Raw genomic sequence first — 22,534 nt, forward strand, 5'->3', positions numbered from 1 at the left:
TATAAGACGCGTTAACAAAATATTCAAAAGGCGTCTATTATCGCTTTATTAATCCGTCTTAGTTAATCTATCTCTACTTACTATTATACGATAGGAAAAGTATACTATATATATCTAATATTATGTTCATTAACGTGTTATAGGAAGATTACAGGGGGGTGACAAAAAAAACGTAGTTAAAAAAGTAGTAGTTTTTAATAGATGATAACTCAGCTTATAGAGCACCTATACTTAAACGGGTTAGTCCGTTAAAAACTAGATATCAAGTAGTTTATAATAACTATATTACGTAATGCTTAGTAAGCTTATTTATAGCTACATAATATGCTAAAGTTCGAGAAGTAATTTTTCTAGATTCTAGCTAAATATTTCGCGCTGCTATTTTTAGATCTTATATAGTAATAAGTACTAACGTGCGGGATCAGTGAGCTGGCCAGATCAGTAAGCTGGCCAGCTCACTGATCCCGCACGTTATATAGAGTTAGATTAGTAAGATATATAATATATATTAAGATAGAGATACATTATCTATCTATTTTTTAAGATATAGAAATACTATGTTTTAAAATAAGATTTTTTCTATTATCTTCTAGCTACAAACTAATACTTTGTATACTAGCTACGTGCTTCTACTACTCTAGTATATTTAGTTTTTATAGATAAGATATAATTATCTATATCTCTTTATAGAATATTAGCCTACTCTTATTTAATTACGCTAATAAAAGTATTTATACTCTTATCTATAGAGCTAACGCTAAGAGACCTACTAGGTAGCTTAGTAAGCTAGTCCTTAAGTAAGCTCTATACGTTTTCTATTAGGTTAAGATCTAGGCTATATAGCGGATGCTTAAAAAGTCTAATATAGTTACGCTAAAACTACTCTAGAACGTTCTTAGCTATATAGATCTTAGCGTTATCTTACTAAAAACTCTAGCCTAAATAGTCTTAAATTAGCTCTATAATTTAATATACTTAGATAGAAATATATTATTAAATATTAAAATAAATATATAAATATATATTAAAAATATATATAAATATATATTAAAAATATATATATTAAACTTACCTCTGTTTATTTTTAGTTTTATATAGGGTATTAGACACCGCCTAATATAGTAGTAAGAGTGATAAGAAATAGTAGATTTTGGTATTTTTATTACTACTATATCTAATCTTCTACTTATCTAAATTGCGGCCTAAACTTAGATAGTTATATTATAACCTAGAACTTTATTAGTAAGCTAGATATAGATAAAATATATATATATAATAATTATATATATCTAGTAGATATATATTATATATATAGGAGTTTCTACAACGTACTAGTAGTTTTACTAGAAACTAAAGTTCTTCTACCTTTAGAATTACCGCGTTTTCTAGTATATTCTAAGTAAGATCTATATCTACGCTTAACGCTATACTCGTCTAAGAATATAATCTTTTTAAAAATAATATTAGGAAGCTCTTTTAGCTATCTCTTAGCGTAGGCTAGTCTTTCTCTAGCTCTAGACGCGTTTAACGTTAATTTTTTAGAGTAGATATTTACTATTTAGCCTTCTACATTAAGAACTCTTTAAAGAGTTCTAGTAGAAACTTCTAGATTATTCTCGCGGATTAATCTAGAATTTATCTTCTTTAGGCTCTTAGTTATATCCCTATTAATAGCTCTTCTAGTCCTAGTAGAAAGCTTTGAAACCCGGCCTCTACTAGCTCTTTCTTACTTAGTAATATTTTTCTTTTTTTTATTAATACGATAAATAGCGTTGTAGATAGATCTTAGAGGCTTCTAAAAGTAGATAGAAATATTTTTAATAGCTATATTAGCGTTAATAAGCTAATTAACTTCAGCTTTAAATTTAGAAAGTTTTGGATCTATTAAGAGAAAATAAAGATCTAAGAGACTAAGATTTAAAAGAGTGATATATATATAATATTCTGACTAATTGCTAACTAATATACCGCTTTTATAAGTATAGGCTAAGTACTAGATGTATTAAGAATCTATTATATATATAAGCTAGAGTAGCTAAGACTATTATCACGTGATCTATATATCTACTACAACTATATATATAACTATTAGCTATATAGCTCTATTTACTATAGAGTTCTAAAAGTTCAAAATCTTTTAGAATTTTTCCAAGTATTTAAGTTATTATAGATCTACCTAATGCTGTAGTAGAATGTTACGTGACACCTATGTAAAAGACTAGAAGATCTTAGCTTTAAAACGCACTAACTTTTATATCTATAGCCACTATAGCTGCTGAGCAATCCTCTTTTAAAAATAATAACTTGTTTTTCTACGTTTTTTTTTTGTTACCCCACTGTAATAAGAACTATTATACTTAAACTTATTATAGTAAATTCTATTATAAGTACTACGTAATCTACCTTTAGCGTACTTATAGTAAAGACGGCGTTAATAAGTACTTTAAAAAGAACTAATAATAATATTAGCCTAGGTTGCTGAATAACTAAAGCAGGTCTAAATATTAGACGTATTCTTAGGAGTATCCTTAGTCTTACTAGACCTTCTATAAAAAGATAGCTAAGATAAAGTATTAGTATTAATAGGACTAGAAGTAAGATTAATAATCTTAGGATAAGGTTAAGGTATAGATATAGGCGAAGCCCTAATCTTCTCTATATTAGGCTTAGAGATAGTATAACCTAATTAATAACTATACTCTTAGAAGATTATAAGAGACTAATTGTAAGTAAACTAATAACGTAGAATTAGCTAGCTAAGCGTATTATACTTTAAGTTCTAGATATATAGAATAGGAAGATTAATAATATAAAGCGACTTATTCAAGAACTTAATAAACTCCTAGTTAAGAATATAAGGGTTAATCTAAGAACGACCCTTAATAGTAGTATAATTCTACTTATAGATCTCTTAATTTATTACATTGCGCATTATATAAAAAGGCTATATAGAGAAATATAAAGCCTTACTACCTTAGTAAGGTAAATAAAAGAAAAATAGGAAGACATACAATAGTAAGCTAGCGGCAGATTTAGCTATAATAGACGAAGGAAGAAAGCTAGTAATTAACGCAGTATTAATCTAAAGAATAAGAAAATTAAATAGTAGAAGCTATAGTAGTGAAGAGGCAGAGGCGCGCGCAGTTTATATAGTAGAGTAGAGAAGAGAAAATTAGAATAAGTAGAGAAAGGACTAATATACTATCTAAAATTAGTAAATAATAGTAATGCTAAGTAAACCTCTTTTACTAACTAATCTCTTAGTAGATGGCTAAATTAGGCCGCCTTTACTATAGCAACTAATTAGATTATATTAGCCTTACTATAATAACCTAAGCGAGAAATACTAATCTAACTGTAGTTAGTAAATTACTATAAGAGAGAGAAGAAGTTAACTAGTAAGTAAAATTAATCTAATTAGAAAAATTAATCTTGTAGTTGCTATAATAAGTGACTACGCAGATAATAGCAATTTAAAAAATCCTATTACTATTTAGTATTAGCTAGGGAGGTAAAGTAAAAGAATCTTAAATATAGAAATAAAAGATAGTTAATATCTAAATGCTAAGAATCTTATAGGCGTAAGTAATACTAAGCACTATATAGAATTATAGGTAAAGAATAAACTAGTATATACGCTAAATTAATAAAGGCGTAATCCTTAGAATCGTATAAGGTCTAAGAAAAAGAAAGTAATACTAAATCTATTATGTTAATCTTTATACCTCTACTAGGTATATACTATAAAGAGAAAATATAGAATATCTAATCTTAAGTACTCTAAAAGTAAAGACTAAGATAGAGATTAATAATAGCTATAAGAGATACTCTAGAAATAAAACTAGTATAAAACTCTATATAAGTAGTAGCTAGTAGATTACGTTAGTATTAGGCATCGCAGATACCTTAAGCCTTAATTAGATACGCCTTAATTAGGAGAATAGTTTTCTAATCTATTAAGCCTTTATTAGCCTTAGATTATATTAGTAGGCTTAATAGTAGTTTCTAGTAAAGTATAATCTTAGAGGTAATTATACTTAATAGGTAGATTAGATAGATACTAATATTATATAACGAAGTAGAAAGAATTAGTTAACTATTTCTTAGAGTATAAGAGAGAGAGTAGACACTACTTAGAGATATTAGACTAGAGATAAACTATAATATCCTAATAAAAGAATTAATACCTCTAAGAGTATTTATTTAATGTAGAATAATAAGGTAACTCTTAGTCTAAGAGGGTATATCGTAGAACTAATAGGTTAGTTAGTTATTAACTAACCTAACCTAGATTATATAATCTATCTAATTCTTTAATCTATCTAATCTTATTAGATAAAGGAATAGTAGATTAAATAAAGATTAAGATAGATTACTAAATAAAGTTACACTTAGTTAAATATGTATATAGTATAACTAATCTACTAATCTAGATTAGTAGATTAATCGGTCTATTATTCTTAATACATTCTATTAATTTAAAGTTCTCTAGCCTTTAATAGAACGCTATATAGTTCTATTAGCTTTTAAATGCTATTGAAAGCTAAATATAGATATAAGCTAAATATTAATAATATTAAAATTTACAGATTATTAGCGATTTAAAAAGAGCTAAAAGAATATATTAGTAAACATAATTATTAAGTCTAGCTATACTATCTTACTAGCTATTATAGTAGTAAACAATTAGACGGCAAGCCTGTATTAGGAAATTGATGCACCTTATCTAGGTAATCCGGACCTCGTGTACGGCTTTTGTACTACGCTCGAACAGGAAACTAACCTCCAACGTTTGTCATAAAAGGCCTTCTTCCAACGTCATTTTCTATCCCCTTCATCACCCAATACTCTCTACTCTCATCTATTCGATTTGCAATGCCCCGTCTGCGCCCAGTCGCCACCCTCTCCCTACACGGCCGAACCATCCTTCAAGCGGCAATTTTCTCATACCCGGCTGCCACCTTGGAAGAATCATGCCGCCTTGCTCTAGTGCCCCTTTTTCTCTCCATTGACCGCCTCTCTCAGGATTCTTCGGTCCTGATAGAGTCTGGTTACCCCAGACTTCGCACACGCCGGGCCCCAACAATTAACGCATTTTTGAATTTCTCCCCGCAACGCAACACAGCAACAGCGATGAATATACTAGCAGGATGTCTATCGTCCACTATGTCTAGGTTCCGTCGATACTTGCTGTACTGGCTTCATCCGGAGCACATCTACGGCTGAAGGAGGGGCGTCCGCCCCTCGCAAGGTTCAGTCCCTCATGAAGCAGATTGATTAGCCTGTTTGCTTTCTCTTTTTTCTCTGGATCACTGAGGCATCAGTGCTTCTGCATGAGCTTCCATGCCGTAAACTCAGCTCTGGTTACTCTGCCTCCTTGCTCCTTTGGTGGAGCGCACCCTCCAATTCGCCTCGTTAGGACGCGTCATGCCCGAGCAGGCTCTCTCCTTCCTGGATACGATTTTCCGCTCTCATAAGACGCTAGCCTTGCTCTCAGGGATTCATAATACTTCGCCACGTATAGCACATCTGTAGTGTCTGTAGCGTTGCAGTGTTGCATTGCAATAAGCAAGGGGCAGAGGTCAGGAGTCAACCAGCTGGCGGCTCGGTATTGCCCTTGACGTAGCAAGTAAGAGATGAACAGAACCGTGCCTGCATTCTGCTCTAGCTGGAAGGACATATTTTCCGGTCAATGGCGCTCATGTCTCAGCTCTGGCCACCCAACATTGCCTCCTCCTTCAACTTTCGGTCCTTCTGCACAACACGCTGGCTAATCCGAGCTTAGTTATCCGCGTTCTGCTGGACCTGGATCTGTTGGCGATGACGCGGTCAAGCGCTTTTTTATCATTTGTAACGCTGCAGTGTGACCAGCCGGGGCTGTCTGCATAGACGCCTGCAGTCAATAGCTCGGCGTTGGCATCGAGTTAGCATGGACTATGAGGGATGAGTACAGTCGTCTCCGCCACTGCTTTGACGGAAGGTAGAGCGCTGTCCAATGGATAGCCTTCATGCTTGTGTCTTAGTTCTGGTTTCCGGTGTCGTCACCCACACTCCTTCGGTCAAATAGATATCACGACCACTCCCTCTGGTGTAATTGGTTGTTTCATGAACAGACCCGGTCATGGACTCATGCAAACCCTTGGAAGCCTTCGCAGCAGTAGTGGAGTCAAGAGTAAGACACGGCTAAATGAAGAAGGTCGCTTCGGGGACACCGAAGATAGCCTACTGCAATCAATTTAGCGTTCCGAGCTCGATGTTTGCTCACTTAGGGAGGGCCTTAGCTCACTGAATGATTTTCTACTTAAGCTTACAGATACTAAGCTATCTTTCAACCAGAGTTCATCAGATTCTATCAAAATCCCATCATGGCTACTTTTACTTCAGTTCCTCAGAACTCTTTATCTCAGTTCAGACATTACAACCCTACTTTACTCAAGAGTACGCAATCTAAGCCTAAGGCCAAGAAGACCGGACAGAATGCTCGTAGAAATCATGGAGAAGTAGCGACTCAATCTTCAGGATTGCCACTCCAAGGTAATTCTTGCTTCTTAGTCGTGTAAGCGAATCAATCCGGACTGAGTCGTACCTAGAAAGCGAAAGCAACCTTCCCACCGTACCTCAACAGACACTTCAAGTCCAGGCAACAGGCCATGTGGAAGATGTTGAGGGCATGAACTTGGAAAAGTGCGATCGATTTGGAGCAGACTACAGAATAGGCAACCATGAGTTTGCAATGGGCGATAGTCACTATCAGCTTCGCCATAAGTTGTGCGATGAGGGAGTGATGGACCACGCAACATTGGATTTAACCTTGAATGAGTCGTTTCATGGAGGCGGTCGAGGCAAGTACTCAAGTTGATTGTGGTGCTGGTTTCACTAATGTCGGATAGACTTCAATTCGATTACCGAAAGTGACGCGACTGGCAATCACCACAACGGTTCCCCCAATTCTCAGGACAAAAGCCAGTATCTTACCACTGCTAATGGTAGAGACCACACCAAACAGCGTGGTGATCTCTATACAGCTGTAGAGTACGCTCTGCCTATAGAGGATGTTGAACGTACTTATCATGGTGAGTGGCATTGCCTGATCAGTACACCGAGCCGCGTTGACACAGTCAAAGAAGGACCACTAGTGGAGAACGAAACGTTCTCCGGCATCGCTAGTGTGGGAAATGGATCGTCAAAAAACCAAAAACGATCGCATCAATCTTCGGTTGTTGATGGCACAATAACAACCCTGGAAGCAATGCCGAACGTTGTGCCGGTTCTAGAGCTTGATGATCCTCATCCATCGAAGCGGCAAAGGATGGCTGAGCGACAAGCACCGAGCTCCATGATCGAATCTACACATATGCCTGAACCAACGCCTCTGCTGCATCCTGACAACCATGCTTTCCATCTTAGTACTAATGAAGGCTCTTTCCCTAGTCCTTTAGGTATTGTCCACGAGGAAGATTGTATCATAAGTGCAGCCCTGTCTCTAACCGATCTCTACGATCTAGAACATCGCGACGGCGCTTATGTCCAGAGAGTGGCCGAAGAGCCACTGCAAGCACAAGGAACAATGACTCTTCCCGAAGGACTGGAGCTAGAAGAAGATATTGGTCAAGAACCCAGTAGGGGTGGGGTGAACAGACAAGGCAGCGGTAGCAAAACTGGGGAAATCTCTGGAGAGAAACCCAGCCGCAATGATTCATGCAGCATCCCTTCATCGATATCCCAACGGCATAGACGCAGGGATTGGACACCTGAGACGGGACGTGGGCCATCAAACACTGCTCCTAGAACGTTGGACTACAATGCAACACCTCCGAAGCCACCACAACAAGTAAAAGTGAGCCAATCACAACAAAGTTCGATATCAGAGCGGCTTGATATCGATAAAGGGTCTCAAACTCGCTTTTCAGAATCGAATTCTCTCGGCACAACAGCTAAAGATGGAACCAATATGGACCTTGAGTCTGGATCTGGCATGTCTTGTCAAATCACCGATCTAACGCTTTGCACTATTCCAAATGACTCTTCGGTCGTATTTGCAACATTGCGCTATGATAATCCAAATCGTTCTCTCGACCTAGTAGCCCTAAGTCACAACGTCTTCGGCGAACGGGGCAAAGTCATCCGCCTGACCCAGCTATCGTCGAATTCATGGGTACTGGTAGGGTATCAATGTAACGGCAGTGCTGCAGACCTCTGTAATCGCGGAAGCTTGAACAAAAATTGGATGAGCAGTGCCTACAATGACACTGCTAGTCATGGAACGGACCGCTCAAACGACGGCTATGACGAAGAGGATGAGAATGGAGAAGAGGATACGAGAGGACATAGCCAACGGACGCACAAGCGATGGCTAAAGTCAGAAGAAGTGCGTTTACTCTCATTAAAGGATAAACAGGGCATGGAGTGGGGAGAGGTATGTGAACGCTTCCCTAGCCGGTCGCCGGGTGCAGTAAAACTGCGCTACTACGCATTGAAGAAACGCTCGTAGAGCTATGCCGATGTTAATTAGTCTAGTAGCTCTCATTTTTGTTCGGATTGTGCAGCATAGAAAAACATCATTCAATCATCTGAAGCTTACTTGAAATCTGGGGACTTTCTTCGCTGATTAGTGGGCAGTGGTTGTTGATTTCGTCGCAAGGGAAAAATTCCAGATCTTTCTAATACCATCCTTTTGCTAAAAATATGTAAAGCTTTTGGTTCAATTGATAGGAAGGTCTAGGTCAATTAAGAAGGCGTGCCAGGAGGGTTGTCCTTATCCCAATTCACCATAAGGTTGTTCGGGGAGATATCGCATTGAAGCATGCTGACCTACGTATACAACGACTCGTATCCTGCGATGCAGCCTTCTATCGCAGCCAGAAGGCTAGTCCTGGAACTCGCCATATATAGGCTTCCCACAGTCTCGGACTATAACGCGGCAGTGCGCTCGATCCACTATTACCCTTCCTCCCTTTACAGGAGAGCCCGAATGGGTTCGCTTGCTAGGTGGTAAAGATGTGTTCGTGCAACTCGAGGATCGTTTCCGTCCAGCAGCGCTTCTGCTTCGACATTTTCTTCAGAGTGAGCGAACTGTGCTTGGATATGGTATCATGCTCCCTTGCCTGTAGTTTGTCACTTTCGTTATATCAAGACCTTGTCGCACGTTCCCGCAGATAAAGTCATCCTGCGTGCCCACACAAACCGTTTAGGGTGATAGTATCTCAAGCTAAGAACAAACCGGCGGCTGTCTTATGCGGCGAGCACCTCCCTCGCATATCGACCAAGGTCGAGCCACACCTTGGACGCTTTGTTGGCTAACGGATTGCTCTTGAGCTCTCTGGGTATAAGGGTATGTGATCATTAACACTTCGAGTTTACGCTGGCGTTCGGATCGTCCACAAAGCCAATGTCTAACTTGCGATCGGCAGTGGAGCCTTGCAGAGGCTGATGCAGCTGTGCCAGTGTTCGCCGGCGCACGTATAATGATGCAAACTATGGCCAGTTGATCTTCAGGTAAAGCATTGTGTGCCGCATGCCTCAGTACAGCGTTATTCTGGCATATCATCCGTCTATCCGTCCAAGCTGGAAAGTATCGATCAATATGCCACGTGCGAAGAAGAGAACATGGGAGATACGACTTGGCACGGCATCCGTTGTCCCGGTTCTGCAGCCTAGCACGGATCTGAACTAGCGTTGCAGGTCTCGATTCTCTTCTCTTCTCTTCGCTTCGCTTCTCTTCGCTTCTCTTTCCTCCACTTCTACTCCCTTCTCTTGGCAATTCTTCTCTTCGCTCTTAGTGATAGTTTGATGCTCACAGCATGTTGGACGACGATACCCTATACGCGAAAATAGAGAATACGAGACACACCTTCGAAGGGCTTATGCACCAACAGCCTCCAACCACAATCATTCAACGATTTAACGACCTTCTACAGGAAGATGCATCGTCCTGGAGCGACATGTCTTCTGGACGCCGAAGTATGCGAAGTCGTGCACATGACATTGCCATAGCAATTCGTAAGGAGCTAGGCCCTGAAGTATTGCTATGCGTTGTCTTAGTAGCAAGGACGGTCGACAATATGGCATCACTGTATCGAAAAAGCGACCTCATACACAAACTTAACCAATGGTGGGCTGCGGCTTCGCATCCTCCATCACTCACTAAAGCCGCTAGCGCATTTAGTGGTTGTCAAGAACTTTCAATCGAAGCGGCTACTGCCAGACAACACGTGGCTACTGCCGAACAAGGTGCGGCAGATGCACTTGGTACGTTCATCTTTCTTGTCTTGGTCTGGGACTAAACTTCAGTAGAGAGAGCGTTCATGGTTGCGGCCCAGAGCATTCCGAATCTGCGAGATCGAGAAGATTGGCTTCTCTCTGCCGCCGCTCATGCCCGTCTGCTGAGGCTGTTAAGCCGTCCTAAGGATGCTTCTTGGGCTGCCTTTACTAGAACAGTGCAGTGGTATGACGTGTCCCAGCTTAGCCGTTATCTTGGAGCCTACCTTTCGAATGGTATACAAGAAAGTTGCATAAGAAAAGCAGAAGAAAGGAATGGTCTAAGGCTCACTGATGCCGTGCGCATGCTACCTCCATTCGAAGAGAATGAGGATTTTGGATTGGAGATCTGGCTTTGTTTACCACTTGGAGAATCAATTGCGGAGAAAGTAAAACACATGACATCGATCGAAGAGTGGGAGACCATACTAGGGAACTCCCTCTATACGGCAATGCTACAAAGCAAATTCAGGAAGTCGGAAGAGGAAAGAAACATATTACGCAGCAGCGCCGCTAGGATCTCATTTCCTGATGGCAGAGACCGTGATCACGATAGCAAGCTGGCAATATTGATCAGTTTTGAATATGGTACTGAAATATGGTCGAATGCGTATCCTAAACAACAGCCTTTTTAGCCAATTTGAACTTCATCCGGTAAACGATCACACTTTGCCCTTCAAGAAGCGTGATGTTGTTGTTGTCCACATCGGTCTTCTGTGGTTTCATGACCTTCACACCAACATGTACCATGCCATCGCCAGCCTCCCAAGACATAGATCTGTCATAATCGACTGCTTCGAACGTATGGTAGTTGATATATTCGTAATCTCCGTTTGTGGTTTGGTCTTTCTAAGAAGAAGTCCATTAGATAAACGTTGGGGAATGTGCTGAGTCGACTCTACCTCGGGCATTAGCGAAAAGTTGTTGGATCGCACGGGCTCCTTGATTCCGAGATCTTCTAAAGTTGGAGATTTGAGCGGATGAATGTTTTCAACGTGTGTCAAAGCGAGGACTGGCTGAATTGTAGGATGGTCGTCCTACAGTCCGCGATGAAGCAGCTTTTCCTGGTAGATGCAAGAAGAAACGAAGCACACGTTTCGAAGGCTCGAGCAGTAGTGATTCAAATCCGTCTCAAATGATAGCTACGAGATGCGCAATAGGTCAGCGCAGTCTAAAGTACAAGTATAATTACTTACTTCATAAAACGGTTACAACAACAACACGCTGGGGTAGCTGTACAGGTTAACTGGCGGCTAGGTGAGAGAAAAGATGCGTATATACAGATTCTTGTTGGTGCCCAAAAGAGATCATATGAGAGTTTCTCAGGCGGCAACTACCCCTCCACGCTATGCCTGCCCCACTTTCCAAATGCGTAAGATCACGTGCGGTATCCGGATGAAGAACCTTGGAATGAGTGCGCGAGCCATTTGTAGATATCATGTGCGGACATATTTGGGTGAGCTGGCTAGGGTCATCAATTTTGCCCTCGGTGCTAAGGCCATCAATCGCAAAGAAGAGGCATAGGTTTGGTCGCTTAATTCTACAAGGTAGTAAGATATTTCTCTTCGCTTCGCTTTTCTTCGCTTCGCTTTGCTTTTCTTCGCTTCGCTTTTCTTCGGTTCGCTTTTCTTCGGTTCGCTTTTCTTCGCTTTGCTTTTCTTCGCTTTGCTTTTCTTCGCTTTGCTTTTCTTCGCTTCGCTTTTCTTCGCTTCGCTTCTCTCTACTTTTGATTTCCCCTGCTTTGCATCCCTGTGCTTTCCTTGTCTTCGCCCTTATTTCTATACTGTGATTATTGTGTACCATTAATATCAACGTCAATTCCACAGGATCTTAGCAGCAAGATCCGCCTAGTAATTGTTGTTATCATTGAGATCGGGATATACTACCGCAGAAATAAGCTATCTGAAGTCCAATTTACTCAAACAACGGTCGTCAGAAGCAACAATCAACCTGCATCTTGAGGAGGAGGCTAATGCGGTAATGGTCTATGCATACTGGCATGTTAGCCGCCTCATTTCATGCCGAGGCCCGATTCAGTCTGTGAGCCCCCTCTTTCTTGCAAGCATCTGTAGATTTGAAGATGCAACAGCAGACAATGCAGGTCTTAGTCTGATCTAAGGATATGGCCCTCGGTTATCACTTCTGAATACGGTTGATCGTAATAACGTAGAGGAGAGGCGTGGTTGTAGGCAATAGAAGGAGAGTCAAGTGTGCGTAGGATTGTAGGTATTAGTATAAAGGACCTTGGTCAATCTCCAGTTTATCAGTTTCTCAAGGTCACCGCTCCTCACCTTGCATAGCACATCCACTTTGCTCAGGCATTTTTTTTCCAAGGCCTTCGATACCTCGACAAATCCCACGCGTGCACTCCATATCCTATTTGTTTCTCATATTTTTACAGTGCAGTGGTCACTGCTACGCTTGATATATCTTCTACAGCCTTTACTATACGTTGTAAAGTTTTTTTTTCAAAAGAACTAAGACAGCCTCTTATGTTGGTCAACAGCTCGGGTTTCTGTAACAAGCACAGGATCTAGATTCGAGTTAGTAAAGTCGGAGCAGCAGTTACTTTTGCCACGGACTGACTTCACGACAGTCTTTATTGAGTCGCTATGTCCAATTCCCAAGAGCCGGCCCGACATAACATCAATCCTTCCGCAAGCCAGCCCACCACCTCACAGCAATCCACTTCGCTCAATAGCCACGAACAACCCGCAAATAGAGCTTCCAGCAGTTGTCCTTCTTATACAACAGCAGATTTAGGACTACGAAGTGATAATGCTCAAGCGCGCTCGACTAGTGGCGACAAGCGCGTAACAAATGGTGTATAGTATATCTACAAGTTATTGTGTTTGGTGCAATGTTATTGTCAAGGTGTAGCGTCCTATCGCTCGTTGGTTAGCTAGTGTGGGGTAGTTATCTAGTAGTAATGGAAAGAATAGATCTTGAGGTTACTCAGTCACTTAGGAACAAAAAGGCTGTGCATGTGATGCTGAAAAATCTGGAAGAGTGGCGAATCAAGATTGCATGTGATAAGCGGGTTAAGTGTTCCTAGCTACCGTGTTTGCGCTACTATGTGGGTCATTGGTGCCAAGTGTCCGGAGCGAGGTCGGCCCTGGACGTGCACGGTTACTTCCCACATAGCGCTCGCTGCACCCAACATTCGGTCATGTTCCTTAGTATAAGGCATCGCTAACTACAATTGAATACCAACATTTCTAGTTGCACTTTTACGTATCGAAAACATGTCTCATCACGAGGCTAGCGGAGAATCGACCTGTAAGGGTATTGGAGTGCCATTACTTGCAAACCTTAAGAAAACACCAGCTTTGCAAAAGGATCTTGAAGAGATCGCACCGCTCTTGAGATCCCAATCCCGTCTACAGGGCATAACGAAGCTGAAAGACGGGGTTTTCGCATACAGGTGGATCTCAGAATTTGAAAGACTTCGCAGCGATATTCTCAACAGCGTAAGCAGGCAGTCACGTTATGTTACTGCAGATAATGACAATGCACAAGGAATACAAAGACCTTGTAACGAAAACTGGTAGAGCGGTCCGAGAGCCGGAGCCGCATGAAAACGCATATCCCCGGGCCGCGGTGCTACTCCTTCACGAAGCCAGGCTCCACACAAGTGATGACGAAATTTTCCTCCTTCAGTGTCTTCCCATAGATAAGGAAACACACGAGGCGATAATTCATCGCATCCTAGAGATGGACCCCACGTCAAAACCTGCCAGCGTTACAGACATGAATAAGAAGCTCCTTGTACAAAGTCTTACGGCTCCCAATTTAAGAAGCGAGGCACCATTACAGTCAGACTCACTTTGCCTGGTACTACAGAATGCCAGTTTGGAGATGGCACCGCAACTAGTTCCTTTTCTCCTCGTTCCTCGTCTCACATCCAAAGTCGAATAGCATCACCAGATGTGGCGAATGACAGCTCGTCGGTGAAGACTTTTCAACTTGTAGCTGAATCTGATTTAAATTTCACCGAAACAATAGCTTGTTTCATCATGTCCTAACAGATCTGACAACCCATAAGAGGGCAGGTTTGTGTCCTGTCCATAGTCAGCTTGATCAGCAGATGATATTGTGGGCTACTGGCCTACCTCCATTTCTACTAAAATTGGTACAAGCTCCCCTTGGGCCTCTACAAGAGAAGTTATGCTAGCTCTCCCTTGCTCTATATTGCTCACCTGTTCGCAAGGTGGTACAGTGTTGTGCTGCTGTTCTGAGTAGATCAAGGTATCCATTGAGGATTCCTGACCTTCTGCTTGTGCTATACTCCTATCATTTTCTGGCGTTAGAACTGAGCATATCGTGGGGAGCTGCGGCCTTTCATTTCCGGACATCCTCCGTCGTTTGGCGATGTTCGTGTGCGGCTCTGCAGCATGATATGTTTGCTGGCTTTGCAGAGCATGAGAGATGGGTACAGGTCCTTGTTGTTCAAGAGAAACGGTATGAGTAGAGAGTCTGACATTTGTTCCAGGTTCAAGTCCTACTGGCGATTGTGAAGCACCATTGTGGTATTCATTGCTGTCTGCGGTGACAAGTTTTGGGAGCACCTTGCCGTCCTCGGTAAGTGACTTCGTATCTACATAACGGCAAAGGAGTTTTGTCAAACGGGTAAGTCCTTTCGTGATATCGACGCTCTCAATGCCTTGTGCCAAAAGACCTTTGACAAGTTCGTTTACCACGGTGAAATCCAAAGACCTGGACTGTTTTTCGATAGAAGGATGAGCCTTGCGATAATTGCACAGTAATTGGATGTCTTCGTTGTTAAGATTTTCCATCCTTCTATACATTAGCAGTGGTCAAATTTGAGACTTTCCATGCTTACTCGAATTTGGCGGCGGTTATTGACAAAAGAGAACCTGGACCTCCTATTTCTGAACATCTTAAATATCGAGAGGCATCAGCGTATGTTCTTTTTGCAATCTCTCTCTTTTTCTGATCCCCCCTGGAAATCTTATCAAAAGCGATCGATTTGTTGCCTCGTCCTTGTGAAACTGCTAGTTGCAGGCTTTCGTATTGATCTACCGCATTGCTGAAGTAGAGAAGGTTGTATCGGTATGCTTTGGTATCTTGCTTTGAAGATATTTTCTCGAAGATCGCCTCTGCACGCGCGATTGAGGATTTCAGGATCAAGTCTTCCTCGGAGATGCTGCCTGGACCGACAACCGCCCCTGTCCGTATGATTGGGGTTTCCACGATCGAGTCTTCATCGTAGACTCTGCCTGGATCAACACTCTCCTGGATTCGAAACTCAGTAATACGTTGAGCAACCTTTACTAATCTTTTGAACCTGTTCCCTTTGTCTGGGACTAAAGTTCGGAAGTATCTTTCCGCCGAGATTAGAGTGTCCCGTGATTGGTGTGGCTGCGGTGTGGCTGGGACCGGGGTCCGGAGAGAATTTATCCGCTTGGATGGTTTATCAGACCTGAACTCCTCTGGAAGCAGTCTAAAACACTCATCTGCCGTTCCTCTTCTGAAGAATCGATGCACACTTGCAAGCAAGACCTTGATCACTCTTGTTACCTTTTATTTCTTACTTTTTGGGATTTACTTACTTCGTCTCTCAAGACATTAGACGGTGTAAAGGAATCTAGAGCTATTGCAAAATCGGTGCGAGATCTAGATAATGCCATTTCTCTCGAGAGTGGGCGTCGAGGTTTGCAGGTGCAACTGTGGTGGTCTCGAAGGGGATAAGTTTCGAGTCCCAGTTCTGGGATTGAAACTAAGCCGCTTTGAGAACATGCTTCGCCAAGAGTGTTCACGACGTTGCTCCTGGGCTTGGGTCGCCTAACCTCCCTTCTGCCGTATTAAGTGCCTCATCGAATGACCATCCAATAGTGGCTTTATCGGCTTACCAAACCCGCGGTATAGCCCCACATGAATCTGATCGGCGTAGCATTCAGTCAGAGGCCTTTCCGCTGCAGGCCTCGTAAGCTGTGAAGGGCCTAATATCGCCAAGTCTGCCATGCCAGCTTCTTTTTCGCCAGCCCTGCATGAAGTTGCCGCTCAAGGTATTCTAGACTCGTACCCACGTTCACTCCTCGTCCGTTACTATGGATGTCTCGATTAAGCTATTCCATGCTAGGTTTGGTGTCGCTAGGGTTGAAGGCTTAGGAGAGAGTAAGGTCTGAAGTTTGACGTAAATATATCTACGAAACCGACAAGGCTGAAATATCCTTTGAGTTTTGCCTTGCTACCCTTTCAGACCCTCACCGGCTACCTATCTGCGCGACGTTCACTTTCAGATGGCTCAGGCTATGGTACCTGTCGACAACGCGATCGTATGTGGGCAAGCCCTGTTGATACCACCGCTGATCCAAAAACAGGCGGCGAATGCTGTTGAAGCGTTCATTGAATTCCCGAGGGACGCCAAATACACAATAATTGTGCCAGTGAAGTTCCAGTCTATTTCCGACCAGCTCGTACAACTACAGGCTAAGGCCATTGATGAGCATGCCGTTTCGGAGGTGGAAAAAGACACGAGGGTCCACTTTGTATGGACTAACAAAGGCCAACCCTGCGTACTCATCAACTTTCACCCTATCTCAAGAGACGACTTTGAATACTCAGCATTTCTTCCCTTGTCATTGGTAGAGAGAGATAGTCTAGTCGTGGCAGGCGTTTGTGTGACGTCCCCGCATCGGTGCTTTGGCTTAGAGGATTGCCAAAAGCTCCTCTCTTTGCGACTAGAGGAGGAGCTGACATCGCTCTTGCAAAACGATTTGAATTATGTATAGATTCAAGGCCCGGACGAATCAATGCAGTTTCTAGCTAAGATTGAAGACTGATTTCAATCGTGATGATTGGCAAGTGCATACTGTCAGTATCCACTTCGAGAGCCTGCACCTCTACTCACTCACGCTACGAGTGCTCACATCGTCGTTCCCGGAGGCTCGGGCCGAGTAACCTCACTTCTAACGCATCAACTGCCTCATTGAACGATCTTCCTGCATGTGCTGATCGCTTCATCATACCAAACCCGCAGTATCGCCCTATGTGGTTTTGACTAGCGTAGTGTTCAATAACCTTAGGCCACGCAATCTGTGATGAGACCCACTATCACCAAGTCTGTCATGCTAATCTCGGGACAGCGTAAGTCAACAATGCGCTCCTGTAGTATTATTCACTGTGTCATGGGTAACATCTCTCTTGCTCGGATTGATGATGGCTTCCAGCGCCTAGCCAAGCTATTGGAGGCGTGCCGCGTGGATTGCCCCGTACCGTTTATGCCGTTCGTCGGCAAGCGCCACCTGTCCGACAGTGGCCTCTGAGTGTCGGGAACAACTGACAAATGCTGTCAATCTGGTGGCTGAAGTATCCATATATCATGTACCCTTCGTGTGAGGCTAAGAGGTCCTTCATCCGTTGCCTCACCGCCCTTTCAGACCCTCACCGGTTGCCTGCCTGCAGCAAGCGTGCAAACGACGCCTTATTGCGAACCTGATCTACCGCTAGAATGGCTCAAGCTCCTGCATCTGCGCCTCAAGTATGTGATTTGTCACTAATCCTCCAATCCGAAATCCGAAGGACAAGAACGGAACTGACCTTTCAGCTTAACCTTTCAGACCAGCGATCACGCGAAGAGAAACCGGTCTCTTCCCACACTTGTAAGACACTTGTTTTCCAACCAAACTCACAGTTAGAAACTTTGAGAGCTGACATATCACAGGGGCTAGGAACTTCCCATGCCGCTATTGCCCGCGCCAATTTCCCTGCCATGAGCCTTGGGTACACCATGTAACGGAATCCCATGACGACACACCCGAGCACATACGCATCGAATTTAAGCCATCGGATGACCAGAAGCCTTATGTTACATACTTCCATGATGTCTGGTGTGCGAGCGGTACCCACCATGTTCGAATAAGGATCTCGCGACCCTTAGCGCCTTACTGCTCGATAAGACGAGTCGAGGACGTCAAGGTACTCACAGTGGAAAATTTCCGCCAAATGGACTTCTGTCGTACGGAAGCATATGAGGAAACAGTCGAAAGAGTCGAGGAGTTTAGTAAGAGATGTTGCCCACCCGGTAGGAGAGATGATGCTAGTCATTTCAGCGGCGAAATCGTACTGAAGTGGCTGCGTTCATGTTTCTTTTCGTGTATCCTAGGCCTGGGAAGGTCTAAGTCTAGTCGCCAGCTCAGCTTCCTAGAGCTACATTCCACCTCTTCGTATCGATCGACAGAAGCTACCATTGCAGATAGTGAGCGTCGATCAACTGACGAAGTCATATACTGCAAAAAGAGTAGCTTGGTTGAGACATAGATCATTGAGTATCTACGGTAAATATGCCTATACCTGCTTATGCTACTTCCGATGAGGCACTCACACCAAACCCTGTTCTAGACCACTTCAAAGCATGCGAATCATGCTCGCCTCCTGTAGAGAAACGCATGGATATCGAATACCCTGTTTATCAGGGCATTCTACCAGATGGTTTCCCTAGCAGAGCAGGCGAAGAGATTCGATTGGAAGACTGCCCTGCAGTGATTGAAGCAGAATTTCGCTCTGTTCTTGACTCATAAGTCACCTTGTAATATAGTGTTGTATTCATACAGCGTAACTTTCCATCAGCATCTTCTCTATGCTATCATATGCGGGTTTCCTCCAACCACATCAAAACGGTGATATTCTAGGTCGCTTCAAGCAGATCGTGCTTCCCAACCAATAGGACTATGTCATGATTGCAATTGTTGAGGTGAGATACGGGCGAGTTTGGTCCCTAGCATGTCACGAGAGCCATTAGCGTGACAGATAGTTGAGCCGAAAGGAGCAGGAGGAAAATAGTGGAGAAAGGTGGCGTTCAGTAGCGATATGAGCAGTGAAATGCTTTTCCATTCAATAGATTAGTGATGAACATTATTTGATAGCTGTAGACGTCTAACCTTGCATCCGTGCTGGCATGAGCTTCCACTCTCATAAATTGCACTTACTCCGGATTTCTGACAACCTTGGCCACCATCAGTTGCTACTCCTTAACCACTCTTTATCTTCTGCGTTCATTTAGACGCTTCTTGACGTTCTTACAGAGTATTGCCTCTCTAAAATTTTGCATCTTGGCTCAATTATAGCCTTAGTTTTTAGCGAGATGTCTCTTCTATCTGCTCCGGATGCGCAGGATCAAAACTCCAGTTCCACCAACAAAGAATCAAGGAGAACTTCCAGGACTCGAGTTATAAGAGCTTGCAAGTCATGCTATACTCGCAAGGTGAAATGCAATAGAGCTTCTCCATGCAAAAGATGCTGTCGTCGCGGCACTGAGTGCGTGTATTATGGCATTGAACCCGCCACGTATGTCGCTTCTCAGTGGGATTATCAGCCTTGTTAACACCTTATAGAGAGCCAAGATCTTTGCCCAACTTGGAAAATCTCCCTAGTGCTGGGTACAAGAAGCTTCACGGTACACACGGCGAATTAGAAGGGCTCTGCAGAGGTCGTTCAGTTATACCAATTGACCCTCAACGAGGCCACGGAACTGAAGCTTTCTTGAGCAAAGAGCTACACCGGCTTTCTCTGTCCTATGTTACCAATGTGCATACTCTGCACCCACTTTTTGACAATCCTCAGGAGATGTGCGACGAATTCATCAATGATCTCCAAATGATGAAAGGGATCATCCCGAATCCAAGGAATGCCTGTGTACTCCTCTTTTTTGCATTAGGAAGCCTTCAATCAACTACCAATAGTATAGGAAGCTCAAGTCCCTTGCCAGGCTCAGTGTACTACTCGTACGCGAAAGATATGTTTAAGTATAAACTTGGAGAGCGCGACATCCTGGTTATGCAGGCCTTAACTCTGGCCGCACTATGGACAAACCGGAACGGAATGCTTCAAGATAGCATTGTGTACGTTTCCAACGCTCGCGACATGTATAGAGACGTTGCTAAGAAGTAAGACTAGTTGTTATTACGTAAAAGTTTAGGCTAACAGCATGCACCAGTACTTCTTTGACTAAAGAGGCAGGAAGGAGTATCTGGATCTGTCAGACTCTAGTAAAGTCAGTTGCCAATACAAGTTTGCGTACTTTTCTAACTCTCCTTCTAGCGGTATTAACAACTGCTTGAAACCGCACTATTCCTGTTCCCTGGCTCGGGACGACCGTTGGACAGTTTCCTGAAAGGGTTTTATGGACAAAGGTTTCTCTCCAAAACATATTTGATACTTTGCACGATTGTGTGCGTCCGCATCTCCCCACAACGAGGGAGATAGGTGAAAAGACCTTGTGCACTCTTGGGAGTATCACAGATGTGCAAATTATCACTTTGGAAGATTGGAGATCGACTCTAAGCTCACAAATGGCCTGGAAAGATCCTGGGCCTCCACCAACTGATCCTCTCGTAGCTTCGCTACAAGCAGAGTACTGCGAAGGTATGGTTAAATTGTTGAGGCCATATATGGGTATTACACTACAAGTCCATGTCCCCTCTACCGAAGCTCAGTTATCGAAAGGCCAGCAATGGATTCTCAAAGTCGTCGCCACCTGGGTGATGTTCACTCACTCCAGTATCGTCTGCTTTGACCGTGTTGGTGCGGCTACTAATAGCACGTACGAGATGTATCAAGACCCAAGTTGTAGCACAGTAATGCTGAGTAACCCTGTGAACACTGGCCATACGCAAGTTGCTCAATCATTAACAAGCTATCTCTAATACTAACATTCTCTAGACTATTCAAGAAAGCCTTACTTTTGCGTGCTCTTCGTTTCTCTGCAATTCATCCATGGATCGCTGAGCAAACAAAACTCACAGATGAGGATATGGATAAACTTTATCGTTATACTATCAAAAGGTTGTCCAAGTTTCTCCCACGTCATTCAATCTTGTCTCAAAATCTTGAGACTTTGAATCAGGTTTGGTCACTAGAAGACTCAATGCAGTGGAAGGAGCTAGTCGAAGCGTACGAGTTGATATGAGTAGTCATATAACAGAAACATTCAGGTGTATGTATATTTTCAGCTACTTCCTGCTTTGAAGATATGCGAAGCCTTATACAATCTCACCTTGTTATCGTATTTTAGCTCGCGAAACACTAAGAACCTGGTCATAGGAAATGCTATCAATGAACCCACTCACGCGAGTCCTATGGTCGACAAAAGAAGAGATTTTACACCCTAGATATTGTCGATTTAATACTGTCGTGATCCGAGCCTAATTAGCAACAGTTTTACAAGACAGAACGTACCTGAATGGTCTTGTACTCAGTCAAGATCTCACTAAGAAAAAGCTAGTGAAACCACTCCAAGACGTCAAGTCACCTTGTGGATCTGCATGAGTATTTATTAATCGAGTCAAGGGCCTTTTTTTAGGCTTGCTGCAGTTTAATTGCACCTCGCAATGATGCATCTTACTGCCATTTCTAAGAGTATATATTCATCCTATATTGGAAACACGCAGACTCCACAGCTCCTGCATCCTGATCTATTGGTATGGCGAACAACACCCCTAACATCAGGGCTGCGCTACAAACTATAAGTCAAGCGTCTACTGAATCGCTCGTACCACACATCTGGGAGCTATGTGAAGCCAATGCTGCTATTGCAAAGGCTATCTCATCTCTTAGTAGAGATTTTTGTGAAGAAATTGGGCAACTCGAAACTCCAACTAGAGACTTAGCAACGCCAGAAGATACTGACCTTGCAAGTTCTCAGGCTCAACCTCCAACCATCTTGAGAGACAATACATGGCACGATGTGTCCCAGGGAACGCTACAGCAGTACAAGTCTCGACGGGCCCGACCAGAAAATGCAATTGTGAGGCTTGCACAGTACTGGATTCAGAGGAGACTAGCAGGAACCAATACACTCAATGTCGTAGAAGAATACGGGGTGTTAGATGATATACGCAAGGTTGTAATCTCGAGTACTCCTATATTTTTAGCATTTGCAAGAAGTATAAAGAAAAGAAGGTCCGCAACCAACTCGCGACGCTAGAGAACGCGTGTATGATAGCTGCTTCAATTAGTTATTAAAATTGCCTCTTTCGTCTATGCACATTATTTGGTTAGGCAGTATGAACACGTTAACAGCTCTCTAAGGCTTTGCCTCTTGGCGCCCACTAGAGCGCTAGGCTGAGCCCGATCGAATTAACTTAATCGAAGTAATTTGAGATATTTTCCAACAGAAAATTGAGTAACCATTGCAGGCCTTTCACCGCTAGCTCAACGCCGTAACCAGTTGCTTTACTCTCCCTAGTATACCTCTAACTTCCTGATCATTACGCCACACGATAAGAAAAATATCTTATATAAATTTACCTACTTT

General features: G+C 42.8%; 10 protein-coding genes across 10 annotated transcripts; 8 read left to right on the plus strand and 2 right to left on the minus strand.

Moving 5' to 3' along the window:
• Positions 1–4,849: 4,849 nt before the first annotated feature.
• COCSADRAFT_309905 (uncharacterized protein) lies at positions 4,850–5,326 on the plus strand. Its single transcript, XM_007700656.1, has one exon. It carries the CDS (start codon positions 4,876–4,878, stop codon positions 5,224–5,226), a length of 351 nt encoding a protein of 116 aa, XP_007698846.1. The 5' UTR covers positions 4,850–4,875; the 3' UTR covers positions 5,227–5,326.
• A 1,320-nt stretch (positions 5,327–6,646) lies between these two features.
• On the plus strand, positions 6,647–6,985 carry COCSADRAFT_140183 (uncharacterized protein; the record flags this gene model as incomplete). Its single annotated transcript, XM_007700657.1, has 2 exons — positions 6,647–6,842; positions 6,891–6,985. Coding segments are annotated over exons 1-2 (267 nt in total), but the record flags the coding sequence as incomplete, so codon positions are not given.
• A 2,815-nt stretch (positions 6,986–9,800) lies between these two features.
• On the plus strand, positions 9,801–10,892 carry COCSADRAFT_25401 (uncharacterized protein; the record flags this gene model as incomplete). Its single annotated transcript, XM_007700078.1, has 2 exons — positions 9,801–10,248; positions 10,294–10,892. 2 exons carry the CDS (start codon positions 9,801–9,803, stop codon positions 10,890–10,892), a joined length of 1,047 nt encoding a protein of 348 aa, XP_007698268.1.
• COCSADRAFT_56741 (uncharacterized protein) lies at positions 10,882–11,106 on the minus strand (the record flags this gene model as incomplete). Its single annotated transcript, XM_007700264.1, has 1 exon — positions 10,882–11,106. A coding segment is annotated over one exon (225 nt), but the record flags the coding sequence as incomplete, so codon positions are not given.
• Positions 11,107–12,742: 1,636 nt separating this feature from the next.
• On the plus strand, positions 12,743–13,190 carry COCSADRAFT_198709 (uncharacterized protein; the record flags this gene model as incomplete). The annotated part of the gene is made up of 1 exon (XM_007700658.1): positions 12,743–13,190. A coding segment is annotated over one exon (278 nt), but the record flags the coding sequence as incomplete, so codon positions are not given.
• A 312-nt stretch (positions 13,191–13,502) lies between these two features.
• On the plus strand, positions 13,503–14,175 carry COCSADRAFT_170267 (uncharacterized protein; the record flags this gene model as incomplete). Its single annotated transcript, XM_007700659.1, has 2 exons — positions 13,503–13,727; positions 13,777–14,175. 2 exons carry the CDS (start codon positions 13,503–13,505, stop codon positions 14,173–14,175), a joined length of 624 nt encoding a protein of 207 aa, XP_007698849.1.
• A 65-nt stretch (positions 14,176–14,240) lies between these two features.
• COCSADRAFT_159418 (uncharacterized protein) lies at positions 14,241–15,908 on the minus strand (the record flags this gene model as incomplete). The annotated part of the gene is made up of 4 exons (XM_007700660.1): positions 14,241–14,318; positions 14,370–15,054; positions 15,101–15,513; positions 15,831–15,908. The coding sequence occupies 4 exons, from the start codon at positions 15,906–15,908 to the stop codon at positions 14,241–14,243; spliced, it is 1,254 nt and encodes a 417-aa protein (XP_007698850.1).
• A 576-nt stretch (positions 15,909–16,484) lies between these two features.
• Positions 16,485–17,103, plus strand: COCSADRAFT_355151 (uncharacterized protein). The gene has a single exon (XM_007700661.1). It carries the CDS (start codon positions 16,521–16,523, stop codon positions 17,010–17,012), a length of 492 nt encoding a protein of 163 aa, XP_007698851.1. The 5' UTR covers positions 16,485–16,520; the 3' UTR covers positions 17,013–17,103.
• A 3,284-nt stretch (positions 17,104–20,387) lies between these two features.
• Positions 20,388–21,187, plus strand: COCSADRAFT_85799 (uncharacterized protein; the record flags this gene model as incomplete). Its single annotated transcript, XM_007700662.1, has 2 exons — positions 20,388–20,894; positions 20,951–21,187. Coding segments are annotated over 2 exons (744 nt in total), but the record flags the coding sequence as incomplete, so codon positions are not given.
• Positions 21,188–21,721: 534 nt separating this feature from the next.
• Positions 21,722–22,084, plus strand: COCSADRAFT_56975 (uncharacterized protein; the record flags this gene model as incomplete). The annotated part of the gene is made up of 1 exon (XM_007700265.1): positions 21,722–22,084. A coding segment is annotated over one exon (363 nt), but the record flags the coding sequence as incomplete, so codon positions are not given.
• Positions 22,085–22,534: the final 450 nt, after the last annotated feature.

The sequence above is a fragment of the Bipolaris sorokiniana genome, assembly GCF_000338995.1.
Source record: "Bipolaris sorokiniana ND90Pr unplaced genomic scaffold COCSAscaffold_5, whole genome shotgun sequence".
In the NCBI taxonomy this organism is placed as follows: Eukaryota; Fungi; Ascomycota; class Dothideomycetes; order Pleosporales; family Pleosporaceae; genus Bipolaris; species Bipolaris sorokiniana.

Bases quoted from the DNA above. Each gene is read 5' to 3' on its own strand.
- COCSADRAFT_309905 (XM_007700656.1), top strand. From the start codon at position 4,876: ATGCCCCGTCTGCGCCCAGTCGCCACCCTCTCCCTACACGGCCGAACC.
- COCSADRAFT_355151 (XM_007700661.1), top strand. From the start codon at position 16,521: ATGGCTCAGGCTATGGTACCTGTCGACAACGCGATCGTATGTGGGCAA.